Source organism: Poecilia latipinna, unplaced genomic scaffold (genome assembly GCF_001443285.1).
Source record: "Poecilia latipinna isolate Pla-1442-1.1 unplaced genomic scaffold, P_latipinna-1.0 Scaffold2159, whole genome shotgun sequence".
Taxonomy (NCBI): Eukaryota; Metazoa; Chordata; class Actinopteri; order Cyprinodontiformes; family Poeciliidae; genus Poecilia; species Poecilia latipinna.
The window spans coordinates 49,737-72,658 of record NW_015114775.1 but is presented as its reverse complement, the minus strand read 5'-3'; the positions used below and the strand labels follow the sequence as shown (position 1 = coordinate 72,658).

The window sequence follows — 22,922 nt, the reverse complement described above, 5'->3', positions numbered from 1 at the left end:
CTTCATAATGTTGAACTTGAACATTACATACATCACAGGCCAAAGTTAGCAGTTGGATACATTTACAACTTTAACAGAGTCCACACTTCCAGGCAGCAGTGGTTTCTCAACAGCAGATCATTCAGACCCTTAGACGAAGTGGAGCATGCAGAAAAATAATTCTGTTTTTTTACCAGGATATGTTGAGTGTAAGGCAGAATTCAAACTGGTCCTAAGTGAGGTGTAGCCATGCTGTCTGACACTGGAGGCTTTGGGTTACGGGGAACTGTCCTGACTGATGACCTTTTCAGCAAAAAGAAGAGAACAAAACTTAACCTTGTGCTTGTCCGGCTGCTGCAGGCCCTCTTTGGGCCCCTCCTAGCATGGACTCTGCCTGAAGCCTGTTTCAGTGGTTGTGTAGGCTCCTCTAATGACTCTAGCAGCAGGTCTGAATGCTGATTAGCGAGCAAGTCCCTTTTTCTTAGCACAGCCGTCTGTGAGGATGTTTCACTTGCCGTGAACTGCAGATTGAAAAGAAACAGTAACTAGCTTAGCCATGCAGTGAACAATGTTTTCTCTGTGATCCTGTGTGAAGAGTGTGGTTGGTTTCCTGTGGGAGGGGAACGGCTCGGGGTGCAGCGCTGCTCTGTAGATGAGTTAAACCATGTGGAGAAGCCAGGTCTGAATTAATAGTGTCACATGAAAATGTTCTGGCAGAAACATTTTCACTTGACAGGCAGGAATGATGAGCATGCAAGAATGTAGTTTTAGGAAGCAACACATCCTCAGTGTTTCTACCTTCTCTCCACCCTCTGAGTGAACCACACCCACTGCCACCGTGACCTGAGCATTCCAACATTAGCTGTGTGCTGAGGTGAATGCTCAGACTTGGAAGACATGATAAGTGATGTGAAGTACGGATCTCTGTTAGTTTTGCTTTGGGATTCTTGTGTGTCTGTAAATGTGGTTGCCGCAGCGACAGAGACCCCCTCTCCAAGTGCTGCATCATCACGATGAGATTGGCTTTCATTTTACATGAACATAAAGGTGGACTGACGCTCGTAGGTCCAGTTTACTGACTAGGCTGCATGGGGAGTAAAAACAGACATGATGCATGTCGTCAGGTGAGCCGTGAATTTCCACTGCTGTTTCCTCTCACAATCTTTCACCTGCTTCTGCACATTAGCAGGACAGGCAGGTTGTTCACTGCTCATATATACTGAGCTGACTGAAGAAAAACTCCTAAAATCTCCCTTGATGACACTCACCAACACAACCTGTTGCCTTTTCTCTGAGTACTGCTGGGGGCAGAGGACAAGTTACTACCTTACTGACATGAAGATGTTGCAGCTTTTGACGCCACAGAAAAATGATAAACATGTTGAAAATAATGCATCCTTTTCCCTTTCACTGCTTTTGCATAATTATGCAATCCTTTGTGTTGGGGTGTGAATACTTAGTTTAGGGTAGAAGATCGTTCCTGTCAACAGCCATCACAATGTCCAATAACTCCTTGAAGAATCTAAATTCAGGAGTTATAACATTTAATCTCCCTTTGGAATTACGAAAGTATTTTTGAATTGAATTGAATGAATATTTTTGCAAAGTTCTATGAACCTTATATTAAAGATTAATTTTCCCGAACAAATCAAACGCAGCTGATTTACTGGTGATAACCACCACAAGATTATGAACTCCCCAGTTGTGAGCACCATATGTATGCTGTTGAGTTAGAAGGTAAAGGGGGACACAAACAAGATGGCAGCTGCCGGAGACTAACAGGTGGAGGAGTTTAAACTCCTCTGATCTAAGATCGTGATTTATGATCTTATATCATAAATCACGTTCTGTTCATTTAATTCTTCGAACATGTTTATCTGCAAGATGAAAGCAGAGTGGAACCAAAGTCAGATTCCTTGTTTGTGTTCACAAAGTTTGAGAATAAAGCTGATTGTGATCCTATGTAAACACACATCACTTAAAGACTGGGCAGCCAGGATGGGTGGCATCACATGAGGACTGCAACACAAGCAGAAGTTCAGGACAGCTATTGGTGGCTTTTTATAGCTGTTATTATGTCTCAACGTATCCATTTAAGCTGAAACTGGCTCCAAGTCATGAAGTGGGGGAACAAATATCTTCAATTTGTAATCCAGAATCTAAGTTAGCATCTAGTCTGGGGCTGTGATGCTGTAGCCCATCGTCTCATCTCATCGAGGACGATTTTCAGTCAGATGAAACTTGCATAGAGCGCAGTTTCATCATCCAGTTTTGACATGGAGCTTATGGCGTTCATCTTGATAAACACCATGAAGGAGCCGTTTAAGCTGGAGCTGCCTCAGCTGTCTGCAGGAAGAATTCACACAGGTGTGGCACACAAAGCAGGCCTATTGTTTTCTGATACTGAGCCATGTTATTAGTGGTGTTCTTTGGAAAGTTCTGCTTTATTTGAGCTTAGATCAGTTTTAAATGATGGGAGCACATAATACAAAATCTCCAAAATTGCAGACGTATGTAAAATGCAGATTAAAAATACTGACGACGGATAAGAAGGCCAGACAGCTGATGTGTCAATATGTCACTAATCCTTTAGAGCATTTTACTGCACATTGGGTTTGGCTGCTGCTGTGTGAGCAACTTGCAGAAAACATTAACTCAACAGACTTGTTTAAAAAAGATTCTTCGGTTTTTATCCAGTTCCTAAAGGACACTCAGCAGTCAGACTACCACTCTGTGCAGCACTGACAAGTGTGTGGTGTCTGCTGGTGGAGAAGATGAAATGGGGCTAGACGCCCAACTAGCTCATCAGACATGCTGGTATCTTTTTGAATTGTAGAAAATGAAGGAATTTGTCACAACAAATGTAGGCATTCGGCAAGCTCCACTATGAAGTCTTAACTTTCTCCAGACAGTGCATTTGGAGTCGGCTCGGCACACAGAATGACCCAGTACGCCCGAGTATATGGCAACAAGTTCATATATTTTAAATAAACCTTCAGTCTGAAGAAAAAACAATAACTCCACAAGTGTGTCAGTGAATGAAATGCGAGTGAGGTTGTGCTCCTCCTCTGCTCCGCTGGCTGTCTAGCTGAATGATTGGCTGGCAGCAGCATTTGGTTAGTTCAGCAAGTATTTTCTTTAAAGGGAAAAATTGACCAAAGTGGCTTGGTAAATGGCTCATCGGCATTCAGAGTGTGGCGCCATGTGTACTACTGAGTCCTGGTCCAAATCCCGTAACGGCCCGCTGGATGGTGGTGTGGGTGGTACACTCTTTCATTTCTGCTCTCAAAACACTGCACAGCTGCAGCTAAGACCAACCTGCTCTTCATTCACCACACCAAGCCTTTGTGTTGTTTTCGTAAGCATAGAGACATTAGATTTCCTCTCCATACAGTAACATCATACCATATATATACTTTTCAGTCAGGCAATTATCTCCAATCAGAAAACAGACTCACCCTCACCTGAGCAGAGTTTATACAAGCTGACTGCAGCTTCAAAGGACTTCTGAGAAGCCAAGATCACGGCTGATTATTTTAGCTGAAGTGCAGGGGGGGGGGTTTCAACAAGCAGCAACAAGACAGCAGGAACAACTGAGAGTAAAATAAGACGGAAATGAAAAAAAAAGTCTCCTAGACTTTTTGATAAGCTGTACAGTTAATTTACCTTTTGATTTGCCATTAAAAATCAAAAAAATTTTTTCAATATTTAATAGCATGACAATTACTTAACGCTAACATGCTGATGCACTTTTTCAGTTTCAACCACTTGTTATTTGGATTGTGTTTCTTTGTGAGAGGTATGAAACCAACTTGTTTCTTTAAAGGCTAGTTTGGATTTTATGAATGTCTTTTTAGTTATCAGCGTTCATTCCCTCACCTCTAGTAGAACGGTTTCATATCACCATGACTCTGTAGGGAAGTGGCAAGAGCTAGTCAGACTGACTAACGATCCAGCTCAGAAAACTGTGACAAACTAAACAGCCTGTCTGATCTGCTTTAGATCTGCTGATACTCAATGGTGTTGTATTCGATTTGGTTGTCATGATATTGTGGAAAAACATCAAAGTTTCTTCTAATGAACGTCAGAAAATTCTAACTCATAACAAGATAAGCTGCTAGAGTCCTTAACGGCAGGATGTTTGTTGGATTCAGTTGAAGATGTTATTACATGCATGTTTCTGCATTGTGTAAAGAAGGATCTGCTCTATGAACATGTGCTCAGCTGCAGCCCTGCTAACTTTCTGTTCATGATGTTTTCCTTGATGTAACTCTGGGTTTTTCCAGACAAGAGAGGGGACAGGAGGCGGATTGGCCAGAGGAATGGAGACATAATGGGGCAATGTGCTGCTCAGAACTAAACAGGAGTGGCTAGTTTAGGTCACTGGTGTGTTTAATACTTTGTTGTTGTGCACACATAAACTTTACTGACCTTTTAATATTCCTCATGCAGTAAATGTCAAAGTGTTGATCAATCTCTTTCGTGGTTCACTAACTTATATTAGTACAAAATGTAACAACCACTTTGAGGAACAGCCAGCCTTTGGGCCAACTGACTAACTTTGGCGTTTTTCTGTTTGTCTGCATCAGGCAAAAACAGTTCCAGAATCAGCTTAGCTTTTTGGCTTTTGGACTAAAAACAGTTGGAAAGCCTCTTTAGAGATCTTGGTTATCTGAGTTTTAAACCTCCAGCTCTGTTACGATAATCAGCCATCAATGTTCAGGTGAGCTACTGCAGCTGAGCATTTCCATCCGAGTTGCTGCTGTCTGAAATTGGGAGTATGTAAAGGTAAATTTTATTGCACATAAGAACTGTACAGTAGTTTTTTGTTATCTCCAATATCTAGTAGATATTAACTTTTTCAGTTGGAGTGGAGTTAAATGACAGAAATCAGCTAAAATCGCAACTTCCACGACTTTCTGTTAGCAAATCTCACTGACATGACACCGTTTCTACTGTTGTTGACTTTTTAACAGAAAATCCAAACTATTCCTATTTCACTATCACAAAATATTTAAGTAATTCATTGAACTGTACATAATATGCCCATTTGTGAAATGTTTTGTGATGGTAATCAAGAAAATAAAATAAGAAACATTAGGATTTCAGATTTCTCCACAATGTATTATAAGCCTGGCAGACCACCAGGCTTTACTTATAACCTGGCGCCCCCACCAGGCTGAGCGTTGTTTCTTTTAAACAGGGTTTTTTTTAATACACCAGTGACAGTGCCAATAAAAACGGAGGGTGTGCGCAGTAATTGCACCTGCCCATTGGCCTCATTATTTTCAAATAATGATGCCTTCTTGTGGACCTCCAAGTTTTTGGAATTATAACATTTTAACTCATAAACATGGTGGGCCGTTTGCGAACTGCCCTAGCATCCCTGCCACCAAGCTTAACAGGTTTCCTGGGGGAAACCCTCTACATGCGAGGTTTTTACATAGCCAAAACATTCACCTGCCTGAGAACTACCCAAAATATATCTGTGAGGAAGACGCAGCCAGACAGGAAGACTTGTGGATCATGACAAAACTGTTTATGTGAGTAATTTTTACAGAATAAGGCTCCAGCCGCTGGTCTTATCACAAATCACTATTATCCGTCAAAACATTAGTCAAGGATGGGCATTCAAGAGGAGACATGTCCGGGATTTCAGATACGGATCTTGTAAATCTTCAGGTAAAAGAAAACGGTTTAGTGAGGAGAACAAACATAAGCTGTTTTTGGGGACGAGATCTGCAGAGTAGATAACAAAACATCATTGTGCTGCCTCAGAGTGGCAGACCTCTGCAGGAGCGCGCTGATGGCCTCATAGCGTGACTCTCTCAGGCAGCTCTGGGTGTTTTGGAAAGCCTGTGGCTCACTGCTGCTGACTTATTTGTGTGACGCTGTTAGAAATCAGAGAAAAATGTGGAGTAGCTTTCCAAGACTGTTAAAAACAACTAGGGCCTGTTAGCAATCATAGTTGCCGTAGTAACACCACAGCATGTGCTTCAGTTTGATATGATTTAGTAATTAGGATATCCGATACATGCCAGCAAACTGCTCTGTATGTTATGGAAGTGAACAGAGACTATGAGGAGATTGGTGTGAGGGTCCGGTCGACTGGACCAGCGGCTGTGTTTTCCCTCAGCATCATCACATGTGAGCAGAGACGGCGCTGCACAAGGATTCATCCGGACTCGTCTTTCACTATATCGTGAGAGCCCATGGCAACCACTGGGACTCAGATTTAATCAGGTTTTCTCCCCCCCCCCAATTTCCATTCTTTGGAAGATTTATCCTTCGTCTGCCCAGCTTCAAACCGCAGCGCTACATTTCTTCTCAAATTCACTGTTACAGTTTGACTTTTCCAGAAAAGCTGTGTTTGTTTATGTGCTCAACCAGAATCAGCTGTCGTCCCTACTCGGAGCCTGGCAGTTGGATCAGAACCGCAGAAGATGCAGCGCTGCGTTTATTCAAGTGCTGCGATTCAGATGGATCAGGCTTCTGAAGGACTTGTTGTAGTGGTGATTACACCAGGCTTTGTCCATCAGCAGCCGCCAACATCTGAGAGCTGACATGTGGGGAGCTAAACTTAGAAAGCAAAGTTGGTGTTTTTGCCTCAAACTGTTGATGATTTCCTTCCTGTGAGAGCTGGAAGTGCTTCCAGACTGATAAGAATCATTGTAGTGACTTGTGCGGCACGCCCAACGCAGCAGACAAGAGTTTTACTTCCTTTGTCTCTGATTCCATTTCCACATTGCTGACTGCGCTGGTGAAGCAGGATGTGATGACCTGCTGCAAAAGACATAAGAGACTACAGGAAAACATTCTGACAAATATGGATACTGATCGCAAATTTAACTTGAAATGAATGGATATGAAAACGGACAGGAAGCAGAGCAGTTGCCTATGAGCAAGATAAGTAGCTGTTTTCATCAGCATGGATTATATTTTATTCAGTTTTATTTAGACCTGAGCTGCTTTGGGAGTTGAGGAATATAAGAGAAAAATCTTATCTACTATATCTTGGTAACAAACCAAAAGTATGAATTAAAATCTATACAAGTCATGATTACTTTTACATTTAAAACCCAAAAGCAGCAGTAGATGACCTAAATTAAATAAACCAAGTTTCCACATAATATAAATTTTGAATTGTGATTAAAGTTATGTATACATTTATTTTTTTTGTTTTGATAGCGATACATAAAGTTTAGAAAAAACTTTATTTTGTTAAACATAAAGTTTAAACATTGCGCTGGATGAATCTACCTGTTTGCCATCTTATATTTTATAGATAATTTCTTTTAAAGGTCTGGATCCTTGAACTGTGTCTTCCTTCTCTGAGCAGCAGACATGTTTTTCTGCTTCAGAAATCTGCTCTGCAATTTCATCAATCACACACTGAGCCGTTTTGTGAAACAGGAAGTTAGAGCTTGGTGGTGGTGTCGGGTTACTCTGAAACCCGATGGAGTCGGAGGGTCAGGCTGCAGGACGATCTGCGGCCTGTAAAATGCCTTTGTTTTCCTGGTAATGAGACTTTGAACTACCTGTTGCTCTGGGGCTCTCGGGTTTCTGATGATGCCAACCAGATCACAACACCTTTGTCTTAGTCATAGCTTTAAACAAACACAGATGTGGGTGTTTGCACGAGACGTTTCAGTAGTGACTCCTTCTGGTTTAGTCAGAGCAGAAAAGAGTTTCCTTTTTAAATCCAGACCGGGTGGTCAGCCATGCCGACATGTTGGTAAGCACATAAGATAGATCATCAGCTGTTTCTCTCTCCAGCTGTGGTGAAAGGTCCAGATGTGTAAGTGTGATCTCATGCTAAAAGTGCTTTTCTCTCAACCTGCACAAAAAACATTCCCACTTTAGAGGCAGCAGGAGATAAAACATCGTAATATTGTGGCTTGGATAAGCTTTGGTGGGTCGAGGAAAATGAGAGGAATGACTGCTGCTTTGGCTTGGGCTCCGTGTTTTTTACTGAGGGATGTCTGCTCTCACAGTATCATTACCCAGCCCTTTGTCCCGCTGCAGCGCCTCTACACACAGCAGCAACATACACCGCAAGACTGCTGGCAATGGAAAATGTTGTGGAGGAAGAGCACAGAGAAGAAAGAAAACAAGCTGTGCCACACAGAGGCCCAGTTACTCACAGAAACCCTGAACAGAACAAGGCACAGCAGTGGGCAGTTGTTTTGAAGAGTTGCAGGTTTCCATCAGGAAGGAGGTGTTGCTTGTTGTCAGTGTGTGTGTGCGTGCGTGTGTGTGTGTGTGTGTGCGCGCGTGTGTCTGTGCGTGGAGGAGGAGCTCTGAAAGGCCCTTCCCTCCTTTACAAAGTTGCGTGACTGGCCTGGTCAGCCATTCAGGGAGAGGCCGGATCCTGGGATCTTCCTGTAGTGGCCATCCAGATAAGGAAACATTCTCATTGGCTAAACTCCCTACGGACAGATTCAGAAAAGTGTGTATGCATGTGTGTGTGCATGTGTGTTTGTGTGTGTGAGTGTGTGTGTGTGTGTGTGTGTGTGTGGATAGACATGGTGGCAGATCAGTTTTCCTTCTCTTAGAGGTCTTGCTGAGCTGCACACTGCAAAAACACTAAATCTTACTAAGTATTTTTGTTTAGTTTCTACTGCAAATGACTTGATACACTTAAGATAAGACAAAACAAACTTGCAGTAACTTTTGAGCACTGCAGCTCGTTTTCAGTCAGTAATTCCATAATATTGATTTAGAAAAGGACACTGTGAGATTATTTCACTTATAACAAGACACTTTCTCCATGTCATAAGTGGAACTAGTCATTTTTCATTCAGTGCTTCCCAAACCCGGTCCTCCAGTTTCTCTGTCCTGTTTCCAAACCCTTGACTCAACAGGCTGCTGCAGCATTTGGTGGCTGCAGAGAAGATCGTTCAGTCATTTCAATCAGGTATGCTGGAACAGAGACTCATCTAAGACATGCAGGACAGGGCTACTTGAGGACCAGGTTAGGGCACCACTGTCTTAAAACAAGCTCCCATATCTTGCGAAAAAGTTACTGGTAAGTTAGTTTTGTCTTATTTCATGTGTATTCAGGTATTTGAACTAGAAAACTAGACCAAAACTCAGAGTGTTTTTACAGTACAGATGAGCCTATTTTATTGTCTTTGCTTCATAATCAAACCTATAGACTTTCCAGGGGATGCAGGAACAACTGTTGCTTTCAAAGACATAAACAGTCTGCAAAGCCACGCCATGACTTTATGGGAGGACTCGGAAGAACAACACATATTTACTGTTACAATGGAAGAATCTGGTGGAGATGCTTATTACAGCAGGGTGTGCATGTGTTGGAGCAACAGGAAGACTCTACTGTGAACATGATGCAACATGCAGGGCTGCTAGAGGAAAATGATCCACACTGAGAGGGGACTAGCATGGAGAAGACGCCAAGGCAAGCCTAAAGCAAACACTGAGCTGGTAGTTCTGTTTGCAGCCTGGGCAGGTTATGAGTGAACCTCAAACAAGCTTTCTGATAGCGCAGCCACCAATCATTCTCACCTTGGTTTTGTAATGGCAACAGTGGTCCGTGATGGCTTTGTTCACTGGGAGCTAATGAATGTGCTCCTCTGTTGACCATTCTGTCTGTTGACCATTCTGTCAACTTGCTTTAGTCTCGGAAATCTTGCAAAATTAATGTGGTCTAGTTGGAAGCAGGGCCCATAAAACCCATAGAGCCATTGGACACTGTAATACACAACACATTTCAGCACAGAGCTTGAGATAATCAGTAGTAATCATTATGTTGAGATTGTGTTCAGTTCACACACCAGGTCTTGATGCTCAATTTAGATTTTTTTGCTGGAATCAAATTTTTTTTTTTGTTTTTTTTTTTTGGCATGATCGTTCATGCTACTAATTAAACCGGACCGCAATGAGACTTCTGTGCACGGTTTACGACCGCATGCACAGAAGAAGAACATAGACGTCTCAAAGCAGAGCTTCGTTTACGGAAGCAATTACGGATCGCGATATTTATGGATCAGTTTTAAAGTTATTCCAGTGGGAGCTGACAGGATTGTCACAAGATTATAACAAGCTTTCTACAGTAAACCTGAACCTGAAGCTCTCCTTACTGTCTGCATGAAAAGTCATTCCAAAGGGTGAATGCAGCTTTTTGATAAAACAAGGTTTCATTTTCTGTTTTGATCATTTAGATGATGTCTGTGTGCTCACCACTTCTGTGTTTCTCCTCCTGCACAGCTTCCATGAAGAACGTTAACGGCAGCCGGGTGCCACTGGGGGTCAACGGGAAGAAGATGGACTCCAATGGCTTCTCTGAAGGAGAGCTGCTGCTGCAGGTGAGAGGACAAGTTAACCCCGTGGAGAAACGGTTACTGAAGTCGTCAGCGCTGCACTCATCTGACAACAGCTGGGTCACCAAGGTTCTGATGTATAACCCAGCAGCTGTGCCCAGGATCACTTCCTGATTGGACACTTTCAGCTTTCTAACTACTAACTAAAACAACATGTAAAACTGAACCAAACACATTACACTGGGAATATATTCACACCAAGCAGAAGTTGTTCACATTTTGTCACGTGACGATGCCAGTCTTCGGCTTTTTTGCCGTTTTATTTGAGATAGCAGCTACATGTAATGTGTAATTAGGATGTGGAGATTCATGGTAATATTTTTTTTACCAATAAAAATTTGACATGTGTAGCTGAGGGTCTCTGCAGGTTGCGTCGCATATCAACAAACTACTGTTTTTGCTCATTCGTCTTTCCAATTAGCTCAAACTCAGTTAGACTGGATGAAGAAAATAAATTTTCCATAGACCTTTCATTTGAATGTTGTTAGCTCTGAGCCATTCCAGTGCAGTTCTGGCTCTATGTTCAGGTGTGTAGTTAAAATCAGTGATGGGTAGGAAATAGCTACATCAGTCACATGTATTTTCATTGTTTTAATGGGCAGCTTAGATTTCAGAGCCAAGCTACACATCCCAACTATTTTGTCCTGGTTGAGTTTCTCTCAGTTGTGGTGATTCTGGCCATTCACACCATGTTTTTTGTGTTCCCTGTGCAGGCGCTTAACGGCTTCGTGTTGGTGGTGACATCTGAAGGAATGGTGTTTTACACCTCCCCTACCATCAAAGACTACCTGGGCTTCCATCAGGTGAGACAGAGGCCCGCCTGTCCTGCTTAGGCCGTGTTTATCACGCATTTCTGAGAAACCAGACCCATTCACTAGAGTGTTTGATTATTATGCTGCATAATTCATAAATATAAACAGAAATTGCTGCACAATTAAAAAAAAAACTGCAGAATTACTAAATTATTACCCCCTTTAACCATAAATTAAATTAAAATGTGATTAAAAAGGCATTCTGGCACTCTGTACATCACTACTGGTGCACAGTAGACACTGTTGCACACAAAATGTTTTACATATAGGGATTTAATAAACACCATGAGTCATCACCTGACTAAAGATTACAATATCAGCTTTGAGAAGAAGCTGCTAGTTAGCGATTAAAAGAATATTATTCAAACCCTACATTGTTTTTATTTTAATAAAATTTCATTTGCCTGGACAAATATCCTCATAAAACATGATAAAGTATCCATCAGTGTCAGCCATCTTTGTTTGCAGGCCAGACTTTCTAATATTCAGATCAGGGGCATTCAAATTCATTCAGAGGGCCAGAAATGGCCCCCAAACCACACATTGGCCCCCCCAGCTAATTTAGTCTCTGTAATTTAGTTTGGTTTTTAGACGTTACCTCTGCATTTGTTTTTTAAATCTTTTGCTAAATATAACCCAAACTGTTAGTATACTCATATCTAGGCCTATCATAACAATAACAGATTTTGCTTAACAATTAATTGTGTATTGTGTTAAACTATAATATTGTTGTTGAGGTGATTTTCTAGTAGTATCATGCTTATGGCCAAATAATGCAAGTTCATCCTCTTAAAGCTCAATAAACTTTAATTTCTAAAGAACATTTAACAGTGGAGACATTTTAGGTATCCAAAATAAATAAACAAAACAAAAGTAACAATAAGTAAGACACTGAAGTCCCTGTAAACAAAATTATCTTTAAAAAAAATCGGTTAGTTGAGATCAAAGCACCAAACTGAAAACTTTTGTCATCTAATCTTTGGTAGAAAGACACGAGAAAAACAATCATGCACACGGAAATTTTTAAGTTTGTTTTAATTTAGCATTTAGTTGGTTTATTGCATCGGGTTTAATCACATAATTTTCCAACTGCTGTTTGTTCCCTTCATCTCCAGACCAAACAAGCTGGATATAATCAAGAATTATCATTTTAACTTCACCGTAGCTCAAAACCCCTAAAAGTTAAACTGTTATGTCTGAACTCCCATGTTGCTTCAGTTCTGAATGTTGCCAGTAAGACCTGACGCAGTTGTCTGTCTCCCCACAGTCAGATGTGGTCCACCAGAGTGTGTTTGAGCTCATCCACACTGACGACCGAGTCATGTTCAGAGAGCAGCTCCACTTTGCCTTAAACCCTCCTCCAGTCGCCTCAGATGCAGACTGTAAGTGGTGACGGAATGAGCAAGAACCGTATGAAATAAGAACCACTATTTGACTTGCTGTGAGTTTCAGAGCTCCATGCTTGCTTCCAGATATATTTGGTCTTTGTTTCTGTCTTAGTCTCCCAGAACTGTGGAAATGCAGTGATGTACAACCCAGAGCAGCTCCCCCCTGACAACTCCTCCTTCCTGGAGAGGAGCTTTGTCTGTCGCTTCCGATGTCTCTTGGACAACTCCTCCGGCTTCCTGGTTTGTCCACGCTTGATTCAGGAATGAAAATAAAGTCCTAAAACCAGCATGTAACTCTAATCCTCTTTTGAAACAGGCTCTGAAGTTCCATGGGCGCTTGAAGTACCTCCATGGTCAAAACCTTTCCAGGGACAGTGAGAGCTGTAAAAGTGTCCAGCTAGCTCTGTTTGCCATCGCTGTGCCTGTCCAGTCTCCATCAATCGTGGAGATCAGAGCCAAAATGCTCCTCTTCCAGACGAGGCACAAGCTGGACTTCACACCCACTGGCGTCGACAGCAGGTCCGTGGTTTTCATTACAGAACAGTCGAGTAGCTCCTAAGAGCCCAGTACCATCTGCAAAGAAGGAGTTTGATTCGGAAGTCGTATCGCATTCAGTCGAGGTGTTTTTAGCTCCTGTGCTGTCAGTGAAAGGTGAAAGTTTGGTTGGCATGGAGACCAGTTGAACCTGTACTCTAACATCACTCTGCTTGGTTGTTTCTGCAGGGGGAAGATCATCCTGGGTTATTCTGAGACGGAGCTGTGTATGAAAGGCTCAGGCTACCAGTTCATCCATGCCGCTGACATGATGTACTGCGCTGACAACCACATCCGCAGTATGTTCGCTGTTCACTTGTCTTCTCTGCATCACAAACAAACGCTAAGTAACACTGACGTTTATTTAACAAGGAGCCACAGTGTCTTGCAAATATATTCACATCTTTAATTTGTTTTGATGGGGTCTTTACTCAGATACCTCAAAGTAAAATGAAGTGCAACCAGCTGCCTTCCAGTAGTCAAGTAATTAGTAAATAAAGTTCCCTAGGACAAAGACGGTGCAGTCAGGGTAATGGACAGAAAAACATCCCTGCTTGCAACAAGCATGAGACGGACAATGTTTCTCGTTGCACTAGTATGGCGTCACATCGGGCCTTTGGGTTTAATCCTGCCTTCGAAATGCTCTCCTGAATACACCAAACCATGAGCTAGCATACTGAGCTGTATCAACTCGTGCCACACTGATCAGTGGAAACAAGACGTTGGTGAATAACCAGCATCATGAAGACCAAGCAACACGGGTCGTGGAGGACGCTGTAGACAAGTTTAAAATCGGGGTTAGATTTTAAAACATCTCAAACAGCAACGTTCAGTTTACTATCTTAAAATAGTAAGAGTACACTTCCCCACATTAAAACGATCTACTACACCGTACTAATATGTATTGGTCCGTCACATAAAATTGCAATAAAATAAAACAAGGTTTGTGTTTTGCCACAGTTGACGTCGTAATCTGTCTTAAATTTAACTTTACGGTTTATTTCCTTCTGGAGAGCTATTTGATCAAATGTCGGCGTCACCGACAGTATTTGCCTTATTTGAGAACACTGTCAAAATGCCATTTTTCTAACTGAAAGTGTGTGTTTATTGTGACAGTGATTAAAACAGGAGAGAGCGGTCTGACTGTGTTCAGACTGCTCACCAAATCCAACGGCTGGATATGGGTGAACTCTAACGCCAAGCTCATCTTCAAAGGAGGGAGACCTGAGTTCATCATTGCATACCAGAAAGCTTTAACGTGAGTAGCTGGACGCACCGACAGCTGGCGGAATGTTAAATCTATCAGAACCAGGTCCTAAAGCAGCCGGGAGCCAGTCCTCATGTGTTCTGCCTTCTTTGTTTCAGCAACGCTGAGGGAGAGGAGTACCTGCGACAGCGGCGGCTGCAGCTGCCCTTCAGCTGCACCACGGGAGAGGCCATTCTCTACAACACTGGGCCAACCATGGACATCTCACAGTTCCAGTTTGACAAAATGTTTGACAGCGGAAATACCAAGAGGGAAATGCCCCCCACTTCCCTTCTGGGCTGCTTCATGAATCAGGATGAAAGCATGTACAGCCAGGCGGTGGACGTCCCCCTACCTGTGGACGAGGTCTTCAGGGACACCCACGCCCTGGTCGCTGTAGCCAGTAACGAGTGGCAGGAGAAGGACTCACCAGAGATGACAGCTGAACCCGTGCTGGTGAAGGAGGAGGCCAAGCAGTCAGTGCTGGCTGTAATCGACAGCCTGGAGAAGCTGAGTCACAGCGGAGACTTTGAGGACATTCTGGGGAACCTGGAGGTGGACGATTCTGAGCTGATGGAGATGGAAAACTGCTTTAAGAGGTTCCACCAGGAAGAGGATCCTCAGAAAAGTTCTGGCTCGGATCTGGACAACTTCATCACCGATGAGATCGTAGACTTTATTGACTTGGTGTTCAAAGAAAGGGTGGGGGAGTGCTTGGACAGCCTCACCTCGAGCTGCCTTACAGAGGTCAACAATTTCTCAACCTCTGAACTGTGTGAGCCACAGCTCTTCCAGACTCCCAACCCCATTTGTTCTTACTCCCCGGTGAGCAGCTGCTATGAACACCTAGATGACTCGGTGGCTTCAAGCCAGAGTCTGGTGGAGTCCGCGCTGATGGGCAACAGGAGCCACAAACAGTCCCAACAGGGTCACACTGACAGCAGTCTGCCCCCGCTGCAGCAGCTGCAGCTGCATGACATCTTCAGCTCGGCTATAGATCTCCCAGCGCTCACTGTACCCAAGAACTCAGTGACAGAGGCCTTCCCTTCTACCCAACCCTGCCAGAAGCAGCAGGCATCCATCATGCCTGCCGGATGTTCTCAGGGCAGTTCTGTTCAGGCCCAGCAGCTCCTGCAGCTGGGAAGCAGCATGGAGGGACCAGAACTAGCAACTGGCCAGATCCTGCACAACTCTGCTCAACATCCGAGCAACACGGCACCTGGTGTAAAAACTGTCCTGCCACCCACGATTCCCTATAGCAACTTCACCTCCACACCTCCTGGTGGCTGTGATCCAAAGTTTTTGCAGAAGGGTCTGGTGTGTGAGAACCACAGCGCTCCTGTGCAGCAGTGGCCTCAGAGCCAGCAGCAGACACAGACGCATGCTGGCATCATCCAGAACGGACATGAGTCCATGTCCACATTCCAGAGCCAACATCCAGGGAGCCAAACATTCCCTAGTTCTGGCTTCTGTCCAGGCAGCGTCCGCAGACCGAGACACCTGGAGCAAGGGGATCCGGGGCCAGCCAGCAGCCAGGACCCCCACAGCAGCTGCATGTTCCAGCAGCACTTTTCCTCCGACCCAGCAGGGGTAAAACTTTTATCTCATTATGGTCCCCCAGACCTCAACGGGGCCAATGTGACTCTGGATCAGAGTTCCAGCTACCTACGGTGGAGCCACAGTGAGCTTCCAGTGGGCCCCTCAGCCATCAACCAGGAGATGGCCAACATCGGCCCTCTGGCCCCTGGCATGGCCCCTGCAGAGGACTCCTGTAACGTACAGCACTACCTGGACAGCAACACACAGACGCAGGTAAACGGCCCTGAAAACACACCACTACAAGCACAGAATGAGCTCCAGAAAGAGATGGCACACTGAACAGCTTGAACAGTTTAAATGTCTCACTGTCACCCAGTTAGCATGTGATACACACTGGTTTAGGTTCTAACTCCTCTAATTCCTCAGAGCTCATGATCAAATGGTGAACAAGATTTTACTGTGTGGCAAGAATAATCAGAGCTACGACATGAATTAGTTAAAATAAACAAATAAACACAATTGTATTTCTAAAAAAATTACTTGGAAAAAGTTTAATGGCCATATTGTAATTAATGCCATGTGTTGTGTTTTGTTTAGTTTTTTTTCTAATCAAGCAGAGAAAAAATAAAATAAAATCACTCAATTTGGATTCATCCATCCATTATCTTACATCCTTATCCCTGTTGGGGTCTCCAGGGGAGCTGGTGCCCAACTCCAGCGGTCAACAGGCAAAAGGCGGGGTCACCCTGGACAGGTCACCAGTCCTTCACTGCAAATTAGATTAATTTTAAACCTAATTTAGTCTGGTTCTTTAAAACGTGCTGGTGGATCATAATGAGCTTGCTGATTACAGAAATATGAACTAAACAAGACGGCTGTAATCTGAGACGATGGCACTGGAACAAAGACTGGTCCAGACCAGCATACAGGGCATTGCCAAAGTCCAAGTGTGATGTAAAATATGCATGAATCACTCCTAGTTATGCCACAGGATAAGTACAGCTTTAGTTTAGCAAGCTGGAGCAGGAAAAATCTGGATTGAACAACTTCAGAGATTGTCTTTGTCCAATCTAAAAAAAAAGATCAAAGACAAAGGCCAAGTGAACGTTTAGAGCCCAGAGGCATCAGAGATGCTGCACACTAAAAACTAACAGTTTCTGCTTCATGTTGACAAAGATTAAGAAAATTTAAATTTGAACTTAACTAACATTTAGTTCAGGAGCTGTTGCATTGGACTGGTCCTCTCTGGTTCAACTGGTGGGTAACTCTGAATATCATCAGCAAAGCAATAGAAAGAGGGTAGAACCCACAGGGAACATAACAAAATATAACGGATGTGGACCCACAACAAATCCTTGTGGTACCCCTAAGTTACCAAGAGGAACTGAAAAGTTCCTGCTTGGTTTAAACCAGGATGGAACCGAGAATTTGAGCGTATCCAACTGTTCAGACGATGAAAGTACGAAATTATAATCCATGGCAGAAAGATCAACATTCTGGACAGATTTCAAACCAGACTGGAATTTTTTCATTGAGGCTCTTCCAATAATTCTGAAGTTGACTCAATATTTCTTTTGCCAAAATCTGAAAATTGTAGAGTCCTCAAGGACTCATTAAGATTAAGTTCAGGAAAGCAGAATGAAAATTAAGAATAAAGGTTTTACAGAGTAATGAGACAAAGGTGAGCTTCGAGGAAAGCAAAGAAAGACCCCAAACGGTGTTCCACGATTAAACAGAGTTTCAAGCCTGACCATTATGTCATGGTTGGGCTTACATGGCTCTTTCTGGAACACACTCAGTCATCTATATGAATGAAGTAGCAGAGCAAAGTGCTGCCATCATTCTATTTCCATCAACAACAAAAAAACACAAGAAGCAACTGAATGTAAAATCCACATAAAAAGTTTAAAGACCTGCAGAAATAATTATAAAATTGAATATTTAACTTTGGCAGAATGTTTGGATGCATTTGTTGCTCCGCCCCTTTGCTGACATGTTTTTCGTCCATTCAGCAGAACAGCAGAGTCTCCGCTCAGGCTCGAGGAATCTTCATCAATCCTGCTCTCATGGAGTAGAACGCAGCCTCGTCCATCGACTGCATGGCGACACAAACTCAGTATAGTTTGCCTGTATCAGTGCTTATCCACAACGCATATGTTCTAATATTATACATGTGTTTTATACTTCTTTGTACAATTACACAAATGCTTTTCTCTCTGCTTATCGGCTGTTGCTTTCGTGACGATATACCGTAGTAACAATGAAGTATGAATTTACAAGTGTGTTTACCAGGATGCAGATGGAGCCAACCAAAGATGTTTTATAAGGGAAACCTGAGCTCCTTCCAACACATCTGAACTTGATGTTTTATTGCAATCACTAAAGTTTTTCTAAAAGACTTAGTAATCTGGGTAAAAATATTGAACTGTGCCTTCAAATGAATAAGATATCAGATGAAATCTGTACATTTTAAATGAAACTGTCAAACTGGTTGATGTAATTGTATATTTATTTGTTTGATTTTTTTATGTGCCTTTTTTTTTAGGTTTGTTTGTTACATCAGAATGCTTTGGCTCTTGAAACCCCTCACATGCACAATGCATCGCCATATGTTCATCTCTGTGCAGTCTATAGAAATGCACTTCTTGGGAAAATGATTCTAGAGATTTTGTGTTTGAACATAAGCATCGATCAGGCGAGCACTCCGCTGCACCTGATCCCATCTGGACCTCACCCTCACACAAGTGTTTAATTGCAAGCTGCTTCTATAAAACCAGAGAAGACTGAGCAAACATGCAGCAGAACGTTCAGCCTCCCGATTCCAACATAGCCATTGAAATGTAAAATGGTATTTCTAGTGAAAGAATACCTGCTAATTGAAAGCATATGCAGTAGATGATTCAGCCCAAAATAAATGTATAACACCTTATAATGATCTGTTTGTATCTGATCCGAACACCTTCTGCAGCCACTATTTACTGTTGGACCTGAACTGATCCTGGTGGTTCTGAAATGTAATACCAAACACAACCACTAAGTGTCAGTCACAAACTAGCATACATTTTTCAAATTGTTGAGATTGTTGTGCTCAACATGCTTGAGGAAATAATTACAGTTTAAAAATAATAATCTCGAAGCTTATATAAAGCTGTTTTCAGTCCAGTAGGGGGCGCCAGGATATTTTTTCTTTGATTTTTATAACTATATATGCCTTTGTTGCTTCACAAGCATTTCTAAAATTTCATAAGTCGTCGTAAAAACTAAGTGCATCTTGTTTTAATTCTAAGGCGTTCATAAATCAGAACATGGTAAAAGAGATGTAGCTGTTAGCAAGTCCTGAGAATTTAAAATCTATCTTCAGGTAAAAACATAGTTTCTTCATTCTGCTGTAATTTATTAAATAAATGCAAAATGAAGGAGCTGTTGATGAACAACTAAGGGCGCCCTATTATTCAGTAGACTCAACATTCTCCCTTGGCAGAAATGATGCAATTTACACCAAGGATAAAATCTCACTTTATTGTTGGCTTTGTAGCCTAGCTGCAGGCAACTTACCTCACGAGGAACACTTTGGAGCGTAGAGGAGATCATAGGAAGTCTGATGCCTATTGGACTGTAAGGTGCCCAGCTTCTGTGACTGCAAAGGAGGCCCAGATCATCAGTCCTCCACCACTGTACTTTGCAGGTGGAAGGAGGTGTTGCACTGCTGGGAATAATGATCAAACACTTCTTCTTTGCCCATATGTGTTCAATGGACAGCTCTGGAAGTTTGGTGCATCATTTAGATGAAATTTTGGAGTTATGATTAGGGAGAAGAGAACATCTTCAGCTCTGTTGTACAAGTCATGCTTTCTCAATCTTTTCCTCATTGCTCTCTTTTGAAGCTGATCATGCTACCACTAAAGCATCAAACGTCTGCGAGGAAGCAAAGGCGTTGTCCCAACTTTTGAAATTCCTTGGAGATTGATTCCTGGGAGAAAGCCAGGTTTCCAGAATCATCTGAAAAGCCATCGCTCTTCATCCTGTTCCTGAAAAACTGTTGCTTTAAAACCAGGTTGGACCTTTGGATCAGTGGACTCTGTCGGATCTGGACACGTGCGAGTCCATTTTAAAACATCTACTCTTCCAAGTTCCCCCCGCTGAGATCCCTGCACATGGACTGGAGTAGAAAATGTTGTGATCACACTACAGAGTTCCAGCCCAGGTTGAAAAGAATAGTAACAAGGTCCTTTGTTCATCGGAATGCAAGCTTCCCAAATGCTCTGTGTGGCTGTGTGGCGTCAGGTTGTTGACAATAGCTTAAGAGGTATTGAAACAACGAGCAGATGAATGTGAGACTGGCTCAGACTTGTGATTCAGACACCAAACTCCAACACAAAGACACACCCAAACTTATGCCCTGTGCCTTCAGATAAATCCCAACTTTCAGCAGAAATTCCATGTTGTTGTCAGGAGAACGTTTTGCTTTGTGTGTACGTGGTTCTCTGTATCAGAAAGTACGTACGTCTGCATCTAACCAGGACAAACGACGACGAAAAGGGAACGGCGGTGTGACCTGATGAAAGAAAGCGAGAATGTAACAATGCCTTTAGGTCTCAACTTTCTTTGTTTCTCCAGCTTCTTCTACTCTTTTCGCAAAATTCTTCACACTACAGAACGATGTGGGGGGTCTCAAGAAGCCGAGCTACGTCTGCAGTGACATGGCAGCTTCATGGATTCCTGCTCTTCTGCAGGAAACCACTCAGTGATTAAATTTCCATCACAACTGTCATGTATGTTCATGCGTATATTTTAATGAAAACATTAGAATATGCAAATGAAAATTTGTATTCAGTGATAACTTAAAGATCTGATTGTTGAGGCCTTGTTCATGGCTGTTGTTGGAGATGTTTTTTGCTTCACCAGCAGGGGGAGCTCAGCTGTTGAACTCTGATGACTGTAGCCACTATGAAAAACTTGGAAGAGTCAGAGCCATGTTGGTGAACTAACATGTGCTCTGACAGCTGCCATATGTCTGCTCTTGTATTAAAAAAACAAGGAAAGAAAAATGTAATTGAATTTTATCTAACCAAGTACTTAAACTATATTTTTTATCATTATATAACATGGATTTGTATACTGTTGTATGCTTTTTTTCATAAACATGTGCAATCATTCTGCTGCTGTTTGGCTCCTTTTGCTTTGTGTGTTGTTTTCCAAGTTTACCAGAACCTCCTAATGAGGATTTTTCTATAGCTGTGGTTCTCAACTGGATTGTATTTTGTGGTACTCAGATGAAAAACATATAAGTATATATATATACACTGCTCAAAAAAATAAAGGGAACATTTCATTTAATTTTGTGTGTGGCTCCAAATCTAGGGCTCCATTGGTTAATAAATTTGATTTCCATTGATGATTTTTGTGTGATTTTGTTGTCAGCACATTCAACTTTGTACAGAACAAAGTATTCAATGAGAATATTTCATTCATTCAGGTCTAGGATGTGTTATTTGAGTGTTCCCTTTATTTTTTTGAGCAGTGTATATATAAATACAAATTAACCATGAGAAAATTACCTGTTTTAACAAGTTGATTATGCGGCTTCCTGTGAGCTGGTTTTAACTTGCATCTAGAAATGAAATGAAACCCAACTTAACTGTGTTTCAGTTTGAAAGGCTTATAAATTAAAAGATTTGGGTTAAAAAAAATCATACTAATGCTATTACCAACATATGAAATATAGTTGTGTTGGGCCTTGAAACTCCAGGTTTTCCTACTCTGTTCTCGCACGAAGCCAACTTTCTGTTATATTTTTCCAAATTAGTGACACAATCTGAGGCTTAATCAAACTGAATCTTTTAACAAGTTTTGATGCAATAAAAAAAATAAAAAAATGTCACAGTGGGGAAACCTTGTATGTTAGGTGATCAAGTGTTTGGGAACTAAGAACACTGCCATGAAAAAGTGGAGTTAAAATGTCCTCTAAAGTCAGTCCTCTAGGACAAATATCCTGCATGTTGAAGACGTTTGGTTCATGACTACTGAAATGACGGGTTTGTAGTAGTTCTCTGCAGGTTCTGTTAACCAGCCGTGGTAGAGCCAGTTCATAATGAGACATGCAGGACACTGTGTCTATGAGCAGCTTACTCCAACAATTCAGCCGTAGATGTTCCAAATTCTAGAAGTTCTAAGAAAGCAATAAATAAATAAATGTTTCCTCTTAAAGAAATAAAGTTTGTAGTTGAAATTGTTTCTGAGGCTGCAGTCCATCTCTTAGAACCACAGATTCACTCACTGTAGGGATTGTCAGTCATAAATGATGGCTTGTTTTGTTTTCTAAAGAGACGAAGCTTTAGGAATAACGGTTTTAAGGTGTCCCTTTAAATAAATGACAGATCATTTCCACCAGAGGGTTCCCTTTGGTCTTCACCTGTACTGTAAGCTGTTGCTTAACAAGCAGCAGGGTGCACCATGGAACATGGGTTATATCCAGGCCTGTATCCTGCAACTTTTATCTGTGACTTGAGCTGCTGACCCGCAGCCCCTGAGTGGCTGAAACTCGAACCCCAGAACGTCTGAGGAGATGCAACTTTTAGATCCTTCCACCTGATCCAGCTGAGCCTGAGATGATCTGCAGAAAGCTTTAAAATCCAGTCAAGCTGAAACTGCAAAACAGACCAGCTCCCACGACTTCCTGAAGACTTTTCACTCTGTCTCAGTAGTTGCTTGACGAGGATTGACAAGATCCCGTAAAACAGGGGTTCCCAAACTACGGCCCGCTGGCTGGATTCAGCCCGCCTCCTCATTTGGTCCGGCCCCCTGAACAATGCCAGAGAGCATTCAGTGTTTTTTTTCATATATATGTGGATTTTTCTTCAACCACCAGGGGGGCTCTTGAGCAGTTATGAAACTTAGTTTCCCTCAATGGAATATATACTAGTCAGTACCAGTCACCGTTTCGCTCACGGTTTTTTTCCATTTGCATTCTGTACAAACGCGAATATGTCGTCGGCAGTAATCCAATCTCCCCCCCCCCCGCCCCCGCCCCCCCTAGGCCTTCCCCGCCCGTCCCCGCCCCCCCCCCCCCCCTCCAAATTCA

At 42.5% G+C, this 22,922-nt stretch overlaps 1 protein-coding gene across 2 annotated transcripts in view; it reads left to right on the top strand.

Annotated features, from left to right (window-relative positions):
- LOC106936503 (aryl hydrocarbon receptor-like) overlaps window positions 1–20,997 on the top strand; it is a 38,051-nt gene extending 17,054 nt beyond the window's left edge. Inside the window, exons 3-11 of one of the 2 annotated variants that reach the window (XM_015017558.1) lie at window positions 10,210–10,307; window positions 11,036–11,125; window positions 12,402–12,516; window positions 12,635–12,762; window positions 12,839–13,041; window positions 13,246–13,355; window positions 14,173–14,314; window positions 14,422–16,114; window positions 17,857–20,997. In XM_015017558.1, the coding sequence (XP_014873044.1) occupies window positions 10,210–10,307; window positions 11,036–11,125; window positions 12,402–12,516; window positions 12,635–12,762; window positions 12,839–13,041; window positions 13,246–13,355; window positions 14,173–14,314; window positions 14,422–16,114; window positions 17,857–17,916 (2,639 nt within the window). In that variant the 3' untranslated portion in view covers window positions 17,917–20,997. Of the gene's footprint in view, window positions 1–10,209; window positions 10,308–11,035; window positions 11,126–12,401; window positions 12,517–12,634; window positions 12,763–12,838; window positions 13,042–13,245; window positions 13,356–14,172; window positions 14,315–14,421; window positions 16,115–17,853 lie in introns of both variants that reach the window. The other variant, XM_015017557.1, reaches the window with a different exon arrangement.
- The last annotated feature ends 1,925 nt before the right edge of the window (window positions 20,998–22,922 follow it).